This window comes from Monopterus albus, unplaced genomic scaffold (genome assembly GCF_001952655.1).
Source record: "Monopterus albus unplaced genomic scaffold, M_albus_1.0 scaffold5.1, whole genome shotgun sequence".
Classification (NCBI taxonomy): Eukaryota; Metazoa; Chordata; class Actinopteri; order Synbranchiformes; family Synbranchidae; genus Monopterus; species Monopterus albus.
In genome coordinates this window covers 3,214,011-3,223,894 of record NW_018127885.1, presented here as the reverse complement: position 1 = coordinate 3,223,894, position 9,884 = coordinate 3,214,011, and the positions used below count along the sequence as shown (strand labels likewise).

The 9,884-nt window shown below is 40.8% G+C and overlaps 2 protein-coding genes across 3 annotated transcripts in view; one reads left to right on the top strand and one right to left on the bottom strand.

Annotated features, from left to right (window-relative positions):
- Positions 1-315: 315 nt before the first annotated feature.
- On the top strand, positions 316-4,702 carry bbs10 (Bardet-Biedl syndrome 10). The gene is made up of 4 exons (XM_020613385.1): positions 316-390; positions 1,504-1,703; positions 1,787-2,767; positions 2,929-4,702. The coding sequence occupies exons 1-4, from the start codon at positions 388-390 to the stop codon at positions 3,707-3,709; spliced, it is 1,965 nt and encodes a 654-aa protein (XP_020469041.1). The 5' UTR covers positions 316-387; the 3' UTR covers positions 3,710-4,702.
- Positions 4,703-4,789: 87 nt separating this feature from the next.
- cd9a (CD9 molecule a) overlaps positions 4,790-9,884 on the bottom strand; it is a 6,341-nt gene continuing 1,246 nt past the window's right edge. The window contains exons 1-8 of one of the 2 annotated variants that reach the window (XM_020613404.1): positions 9,342-9,492; positions 7,845-7,947; positions 7,621-7,718; positions 7,100-7,174; positions 6,853-6,954; positions 6,221-6,310; positions 5,774-5,857; positions 4,790-5,661 (exon numbers count right to left, since the gene is read on the bottom strand). In XM_020613404.1, the coding sequence (XP_020469060.1) occupies positions 5,596-5,661; positions 5,774-5,857; positions 6,221-6,310; positions 6,853-6,954; positions 7,100-7,174; positions 7,621-7,718; positions 7,845-7,947; positions 9,342-9,407 (684 nt within the window). In that variant the 5' untranslated portion in view covers positions 9,408-9,492 and the 3' untranslated portion in view covers positions 4,790-5,595. Of the gene's footprint in view, positions 5,662-5,773; positions 5,858-6,220; positions 6,311-6,852; positions 6,955-7,099; positions 7,175-7,620; positions 7,719-7,844; positions 7,948-9,341; positions 9,493-9,884 lie in introns of those variants that run through there. The other variant, XM_020613395.1, reaches the window with a different exon arrangement.

Sequence of the window (9,884 nt, the reverse complement as noted above, 5' to 3'; positions counted from 1 at the left end):
AGTAGAGCATGTTCTATTCATATGCAGTGCTTATGATGAGCAACATGCTCAAATGATAGCGTTAATGGAAAAAGTGAAGATTACAAATTTATCACTAGAGAGCTTTTTGGGCAGCAATTGTAAAATGGGAAGCATGTAAAATTGTTATTAGTTGCTTGGTAGATATGGGTATTTTGGATCGGATTTACTAGTTTATGCAGTTCTAAGAACCTTTTTTTATTCCTCTGACTCGATGATCGTTCCACACTCCAGCCCAGCAGGCGGCCGTAATGCATCTTAAGTTGGTTTGCAAACCGCCAATAAACATCATAACAAGAAAAAGAAGAAGAAGAACCACAGAAGAAGACCCGTCACTAGGAAACAGAAGAAAGCGTTCCCGCTGGACGGATGGTGAGTCCTCTCATATTTAATGTATATTTTGTTTATCTGTGTTTATCTGACAGCCAGAAAACGATGTATTAAAGTCATTTCTGAGGTTTGAATAAGTTAAGCTCACTTGAAACAGCGACGAGTTCACTACATTGGTTTAACTTGCTGTCTCGCTAGCAAATGCTAGTGTGCGTTAACAAATCCGCTATTGTCTGCAATGCAGAGAGCTTCCCTGCTGTTTCAGTTATGTATTGATAGTTGTTGGACCTGATTGTATTATGGTACTGTACAGTACAGTCACAGATTCTGCAGGTGTCAGAGCTTTTGTGCAGGGACCTATGGTACAGATAGTAGCACCCACATGGTTACAGGTGACCTACTGGTTAACAAAGACCCACAGCGTTAGGTAGTAAGATTTTACTAGCAACTTATATGTACCACAGCATATAAGGGTTTCAGCTATAGCCTCTGCTAAACTGTAGAGCTGAAGCTAACTTATTCTGTAATCTAACATTCACAAAACCGAGGTTTACAGACTTTGATTGAACTGTCACACATTGCATTCATGCATGGAATGAACAGTGTGTGCCACATTTAGGTTATATTGAATATTATTATTGCAGTATAATAAAATAATATACTGCATCATTGTTTATGTAGTCTACAGTAGATGTATTTTTATGTGAACAGATATTACTGTAGAAGTTATTTGTAATGGATTCTCTTTTTGTTTACTGTAATCAAGCATAATTCTATGTTTACACAGTAGTGATTTGGGATGTAAATTGATGAGGACATAATGCTTGAAATGTAAGTCAACGTCCTAAATTGGCGCCTGTCTAGTGTTGAACTGTGATACAGTTGCATAAGTAATATATATTATTCTTTACGCCAACCAAGTATTGAGCTAATAACATTTGAATGCCTCTGTTATGGTGCATTAGGTGGCTGTTCACATGATGAGACAAATTGTTATATTTTGACACCACATGTGATGCTAAACCCAGAGAGTGACTCATTATTAAAAATAAAACATCCTGCATTTGTTGCTTGTTTAAAAAAAATCATTTTTTATTTTGCAATTTACAGTTTAAAACCTTGGTTCTTTTATATCTGAGTCTGTTTACCTTTCAGCATATGGGGATGCTGTCACTGGAACATCTTCACCTCAAGCATGTCCTGCAAACAGTTTGTGCACTGGAGGCAGTTGTCCTCCGCAGTTTTGGTCCAGATGGAGGACAGGTATTGTTCATCCGGGACACAGCAGAGGCAATGTTGAGCCGCAGTGGGTCACGCATTCTCACAGCACTACGACTTGAGCATCCTTTGGCCAGGTAGACACATCTACTCTTTTACTATGATGCTGTTTGTCAAATGTCAATTCTATTGTGGTGCTTATGTGTGGGTTTCATTTTAGGATGGTGGTGGAGTGTGTCTGGAAGCACAGCACTGTAACAGGGGATGGATCCAAGACCTTTGTCCTACTGCTGGCATCATTACTACGGATGATTCATACAACGGTCTGCAAGGATCCTACTGTGTCTCACACTTGTAACTCCAGAAAGGCAGCAGAGGCTGCTTTGGCCAGGCGCTTGGCCGACGAACTGCTGGCATTTGTTTTAGAGGATCTTGATGATCTCATCACTGTTGGAGTGGTCCCCTATGGATGCTGTGTTTCGTGGGAGGATTTCACTGCAAAAACACAATCACCAGTTCACACCAACAATCACCATGTTCAGAAGTTGCTAGCATCGTTCTTTCATACGCGCCTTGGTTACACTCACTGTGATTTCATAAGCAACCTTGCATGTGAACTGTTTGCATCCTGGAAATTTAAAAATGACACACCTGCCTTATCACTTCAGTTTGTAAATGACAACTTCCCTGCACTGCATACACCTGTATCAGGTTTCCCTATTGACTGTTCTCGTTTGATCGAGGGGCAAATCATTCACAGGGACTTTGCTACGCCCTGCCCTCAGACTGAGAACCAGCCGGTCAAAGCCGTAATTTTCACTGGGTACCTGGAGTCTGAATTGCTCAGAGCAGGAGAGGTGCTTGAGGTGGGATGTGGAGAGCAAGTGATGGAGGAGAATTCAAGCATGAAGCAAAGTATTGTGCAGTTTAGTGCCTGGGCAGAAAGGTCACTAGAGTGGGTCATTGCAGACCTGCAAAGTTTGGGTGTCTCTGTACTTCTGTTTGCAGTGAAACAATCTCCTGCTGTCCTGGCTTTAGCCACACAGGCAGAGATGTGCGTTGTTGAGTGTATCAGTGAAGATGAGCTGTCTCTTTTTGCCCAGCTAAGTGGCAGCATGCCTGTCTCAGACTTCTGGATGATTCAACCGGAGCATGTTGCCTCTCTGGCCTTTTGCCGCCCAGTACTACTTGGAGCCCATAGGTATGAATACATGCATCTCTTTATCTACTGTACATTTTGAACTGTAGATATACATATGCAAAGAAAAAGTATATGCACAGTTCACAAAGCTTTTATTATTAGTTTTTGCTTTATCTGATTTCAATCATGAAAATCGCAGTTTAACGCTGTTTTTTCCACAGATATGTCCATGTGGCTTTCCATGATTTAGAGGAAAAGGTCATGGTCAAACCCTGTAGTCTGGTCATTTGTGCCCCAGGGGAAGGGCAAACTGACCAGTATGCATGTGCCTTTCGAGATGCCATCCGCATGCTACTTACAGCTTGGGAGCCCCTGGGTATGACTGCACATACAGCATCAAAAAGGACCTGCTCCAATGCATCTCCCTTCCAGCAGCGTGTGTTGGAGCCAGGCTGCGTTATACCTGCTGGTGGGACATTTGAGTTGCTCTTACACCATACCCTACGACAACATAGCCGCAGTCGCTCAGTTTCCGACAACACGAATATGAGTTTACCTGCTGTTTCCCAGCTCTTGGCAAAAGCTCTACTGTGCGTGCCACAGAGGATTTATTCCTACAGTCCACGACATTTCCTGAAGACTCAAACCAGAATCCTGAGTCTTATTTCAGATCATTCCCCCCTTTTCCCCAGGCACTTGTATAAACAAGAACATAAAACAAACCCTGTGCAGAATTGTAGTACAAAGGAATGTCCTCTACAGGATAGTAAACTAAGCATGCATTATTGTGGACAGGCTCACATGTCGTCAAATTTTTTTCTGTCGGACTTGGGCCTAGAATCTATATCCTGCAAATACCAGCTGCTTCTGGCCGTTGTGCAATGTGTCACAAGTCTTCTCCGGGTCGACGCTGTGCTGTGTACGCACACTGCCTCATACACACACTCACATAGATTTGCAAATAGTTCCTTTGTAGGTTCAGAGGATGAGGCTGAGGGCTAAAATTATATTCTATCCCAAGATGAATACTATAAACATATTTTCTCTCAGTACAAACTCAAGCAAATTATTTGTACTTTAATGGATATTGCTGCAGCAATTTTTGTATGGCCACAGTATTTTTTGCCAGACTGCGATATATTTGTAATGCAAGTCTTCTGGACCTGTGCAGTGAGAAACTTACATTTTATTGCATACCATTTATAGGCCAATGAAATTTTAAGGTGGTTCCCTACCATGCTGTCCTGAATCAAGGCTAGGTTTGGCAGTAACAGTAAAAAAAGAAAACACAGAATAACTTTGATGTATTGTACGGAATGTGCAGTTGTTATCAAATCATTTAGATTTTATCAACTATGTCTTAATGTGAAGTAAATTGTTTAGCTTTCGCTTTTGACTTCTCATTGTTTGTTTTTTTAACCACAGTTTCTCTTTCTTATCTCAACTTTCATGTCCTCTTCTCTTGGCCAGTACGTTATATAAAAGGCATACACACTGAACAACAAAGGTAAATTACATCACAAATATGCACACTTCTCTTTTATAATCAGTGTTATCTCCTTGGCCGGTGGGTCATCAGAAAGGCAACACCCTGCTGTCAACAACTAAATCAAAGGGTACTTCCTTGTGCTGTAATCAGAGGAAGACAAAACATATTCTCACCTCTTTTTGAGGAAATAGTGAGTCATTAGATGTGTTACACTCACTAGCTTACGTAAATCAGTACGTTTGCTTTAATCACCGATGGGAAGAATGCTCCCCAGGGTAATAGGAGTAACTTTAGGAGCTTTGTTTCTGCTTTGGCTCAAGCTCTACATGAGTCACACTTGACGGTTGCAAATATTAAAGAGGGAGAAGCTCGGGGCATATTCACAGTTTTTTTCCACTGCTCACAAGGCAACCAAGCCTTGATAATGGTTGCATGCCCCTCCTCCCCTACACAGCTTAACACAAGTCAGTTTGATAGTCAAGATTTTGCTGTGGTTAATGAACTTTACTCAGTGACCTGCTGAGAATAGTCCTTTCTTTATGTTCTTTTGACTAATGCATGTGTACATGAGTGATTGTGTGCTATACATAACAGAGTCGACTTAGTACATTTTATTTGGCTCTCAATTTTTGTCTCAGAAACATAGTGCACATGGTATAAAGCAACCCGATCTGTAAAATCAAAAGGACATAATCAAAGCACAAGTACCATTTAACCATCAAAGATGATAATCTTTTACAAATACAAAAAGACATTTACAAAAAATAAAGGCAAGGGAAAATTAGGAGATGGGAAAAGAAAAGAAAGGAACAAAAGAAATGTACAATGAATGAACTGAGATACTATTCTAAAACCAAGCTGAGAAAATCCACCGCTCGGCATTTAACTGGCTACTCGTCACCATAGTTTGACTACAGTGTTTTTAGAAAAAGGAACTGTAGAATTTCATTGGCTACTTCTGTATTGTGCTTAAGTCGTGGTTGCCTTTTTTCACCCTGGACCATGACTCCTCTTGCCAGTAGGTGACCCCAGTGGTAGCTATAATAATGTGATCAGTATACAATATGATCTGTTGTTTAGACAGCAATTCACAAACACATTTCAATCAAATGACCACACAATTACACATTTCTGTACCATGTTGCCACTGAAGCACAGATGACACCCATTCTATAGTTGGGCCTAATAACCACATTGCATTTATCTAGTCCAGGGAGGTGGGCCTAAGTGTCAACAAGACAGTTACAACTGATGAATAATGTAATAATCAGAAATAACAGCGTCTGGTCTAGCTTAGGTAATCCACCTTGAACAAGCACTTTCTATTGGCAGTGGAGAGTCACATGACTCTGGGAATGACATCATGCAATATTAACAAGGACTTCATGGTGCGATAGTGTCACACCACCTCACGAGACTTCCTGATGGCACAGCACAAGAGCATGCTAAAGATCATCCCAAACACCTGTGAGCGAGAAAAGTGCACAACTTGAGTCTGGCATTAGCTCAGTTTACCCTCCAGGGCAGAAGACATGCAGGCAAGAAATTCGATGAGCTCAAATCACTCATACACTTACCATAACAACCCCGATGGTAATGCCCACTCCTCCTATGATGTGTAGCTTAGAGTCAAACACCTCATCGATAGCATCGGGACAGCTCTGCAACAGACAAACACAATTCCTTTTCACTTTCTCTCTAAACCTGTACTGAACGCGACTTGTGGTATGGCACACCTGACTGACAGCCTAATAGCATGCAGGCTTCAGTTAACCACTGTTGTCACTGCAACACTGCAAAAACTCTTAGGGATTTCAGTCAGCAAAGTGAAGTCTTGTGACACATTTCGGACCATCAAAGTGTATTTTACATGCAGTAACTGCTCTCACAGAGCTGAAGCATGTCTGATATCTTTTAGACCTATGACTCGTCTCATCTTTAAATGCAATTTTTCTTTCTCTGTCACTTGACTGAAGTACCTGGCTGTGCTGGCATCAAATCTATACACATACTTAGGGTGGTACCTTGGTAATGAGCTTCTCAAGCAGCTCTCCCTGGGGACAGGTGTCTTTGTCAGCATCTGCGACGGTGCCAGTTGGACCGCAACAGTTCAGCTGTAAACATACAAAATCATAGCTTTAGATAAGAAGGTCACTTACAGAAGGCAACACAAATTTCTTACTACAAATGTTCCTGTTAAAGGAATGGTTTAAATCTGAGCTTCCAAAGTCTTTCTGTCACTGTGAGGTAGCCCAGCAACCAGTGGAGACACTGTACAGAAGTACTGTATGTATAAACTGTTGTTCATCAAGAAAAAGCTAACAGAACAGGGGTGACAGGCATGTTTCAACATAGAAATTTGAACGGTATCAATCATCTCCTCCAAGTCACAAAAAAGCGAATAACTCTATGTCCTACAATGCTGAACCAAACTCTTCTTTTAAATTTACAGAATCTATATTTTGTAATCAGTTCTGAAAGCTCTTGCTATGGGAGCTCATTTCGTTGAAATGTTCAATCACTCCACAGAGAAAAACAAGTTCCCATTTGACTGCACTGCATTCCCTTGAAAATACCTTTTGTGTCAAATTATCTAAGGATAAGACCTTAGTCAAGTCCAAACTGTCTGAATTAGAATGAAACAGAAATGTCTCACCCCGGTTTGAATCACTCGCAGTGTATCTCTGAGCCGAGCATCTCCTGTTGCCTTGTAGTTGTTGTATGTTTGCATGTAAAATGTTGTGATATCACTGACCACCTGTAACACAGCAACAAGCCGGGAAAAGGTTTGGTCACTAAAGCAGATAAATGTAACATTTAATGTAATGCACTTCTTCATCTATGTTAAGTGTCTGTAACATTGTTAAAAAGGCAGTGCACCATATTTCAAACCTGTATGTTACCTTGCTTTGGTTGGAAAATCCCCAAATTCCAGCTGCAACCTCAACGGCAAATATGATAAGCAGGAAGAAGAAGAACTGTACAAAGGAGAGAAAAAATCAAACTCAGCTGACCGTGTGAATGCGTGCCTCCATGCATGCTTGTGCAAAGGTCTTTTGTATACATGTGTGAACATGTAAAGTCACGTGAGTGCATTTGAACTCTATTTATATAGGCTCCTCCTCCTGAGAGATTTAGTACAAGAAGATTAGGGCCAGGCAAGCTCAATAGAGAGGGAGGGAGTGGAGAAGTACAGGGACATCTCTTCTCTGGCCTTGACACTACTCTGTAAGTCATGATAAGGGCAGACAGCTAATATTTCTTAACGAGTTCAAGAGCAGTCCACAATCAGAGTGGGCTCATTACAAAAAGACTTACACAGTGTTGGTTTTAAAGCATTTAAATTTGGTTAGTTACTGTAAGTAAACTGAAGTTTGCGGAATGGGAAGGGAGAATTAGACAAAGAACAAAAAGTGGTACAAACCAGTCCTAGCATACAGGGCGACTCCTGGATGGCCCCACAGCATCCCAGAAATCCCACCACCATCATCAGTGCTCCAGCTCCGATCAGGATATATACACCTGGAAACACACACAATACAGTATATATCACATATACTGTAAATGAGCTCGCAAAATCCCAAATCTTTGCTTAAACTTTGTTTATATGATAATTGATAATGTTTCTGTTCAGTAAGAGCATTGTACCTGTGTAAAAAACATATGGAGAGTCTGGTCCTTCAAACAGGCCTTTGGTCTTTGCGTCAAATCTTAGCCATAGGCCTACAGCAAAGACGGCAGTGCCTGCAACCTGAAATGAAAATAAAATTTCAGATGGGAAGAATATTTTTCATACATCTGCCCTCTATCTCGTTGCTGTCAGAATTTATAACCTCTCTTTTCTCAGCTGCTTCCAGATGTCATTTAAAATCTGCATTGACAGGCCCCATCTGGAATCCTTCTTAAGAGCTCATCCTTCAGGTCTCATGCCAGATGTTCTGTTCAGTTATCAGTGTCTGCAGTCCTTCATATCATATCCAAACCTTCAACACCAACACCAGGGTCCACTGATGTAAAGTCCTACTCTGGCTTCATGAAGCTATGGCATTGTCAAATCAACAATTATTTTTATTTGTCCTCAGAAATTGCTATTTTCTGTCTGTGTATCAATAGAACAAACAATAGTATTTGACACACATCATTTTTCATTATGCACCAGCACATTTCAATCAAGCCCACTGAAAATCTACACTCTTGATAAGGATGAGAAACATGTAACAGATTTCACAGACAATTTTAACTCATGGCCAGTCTTACTGTAATACTGCATTAACTGAACACATGCATGATGCAATATGTATGTCTGTGTACACTCGAGTGTGCCTGTGTGGAGTGTATGTGCACACACCTAACTAGAAAGCAGGGCCACAATCAAAGAAGAGATAGATGAGAAAAAAACAAGGTTCCTTTGTTTTTGTATTTACACATTTCCTTATTCATAAACTTTATGTAGCTAATATTGACACAAAGTAGCATGTGAATCCATCAACACATACAGTAGTGGCATTGTAGCGACACTGATCTGTTCTCATGTTTCTTTTGTACATAGCATATGAACAGAGCAAGGCTGCAATTTACACTATAAATATCATGCATGGTGTCCATTGTGCAATGTGCATACATTTACAGTTCCTATACGCCTTGTCAACATAGACGTGTCAGTGAATTTTTAGCTTTGAGAGCCTTACTGAAAGATGGAAATCTGTTCTTTTCAAAGCATGTATGTGTGTGTGCGTTTACACTCACCAGCCACTTTATTAGGTACACCTGTACGATTGTATGCAATTCAATGCAGCACTTCCGCCTTAACATGTTTATGAAGCTCAAAATGTTTCAGTTTTTGGTGAAATTGTTGTAAATATAAAATTCAATGATACATTTATTACTGAGGTCATAGTTAAAGGTGGTGTTGTCATGGACTATATTATATTCAGAGGTGTCTCTATTTATTAATTTTATTTTACTATTTTTCACTGCTTACTTCCTGTTGTGTAATTGTTATGTTCCACTGTATGAACAACATGGCAGATTAGAGCAGACCACCAAGTCACAAATTCAGTAAGTTTTTCTCTGCTTCTCTCTCTCTCTCTCTCTCTCACACACACACACAGACACACATTGCAATGAAACACAAAGTACACCTACCCAGAAGAAAAAGTTGAAGATAAACATGAGATATTTCACACACGTGATTCCCCCAGCGACGGCCATGCTGATTCAGCCTACACACTGCACCAGTATTGAGTATGTGAAACCTTCCTCCCAGAAACACGCAAAGGCATAATGGTGTCACTGAGAAAACACCGTGGAGAGGGGGGGAGGAAACATGTTTACCACGCCTTCAAACAGTCACCTGACCTTGGGGCGTGGCAAAAGTGTCAGTATTACCTGAGAACATGTCCTGACTGTGTATATGATAAGAACAACTGCTTGTGTTCCTTTTTCTTTTGGTCCATTGTCATGCAGGTACAGCTTGTCTGTAACTGCTTCATGTAACCAAATCATGTGGGAACACAACATATTATGATCTGGGACATGGCAGCACAGATAGCACTGTTCAGGTAAACTGGCATTAAAGTGTTTGTAAAATACCAGCCTAGCTGCATATTTACTTCTCTGGTGTCTGAACCTTATGTGAGTGCAGTTAAAACGGCTGCTCTCAAATATGATCTCCCCCCCCCCCCCCCC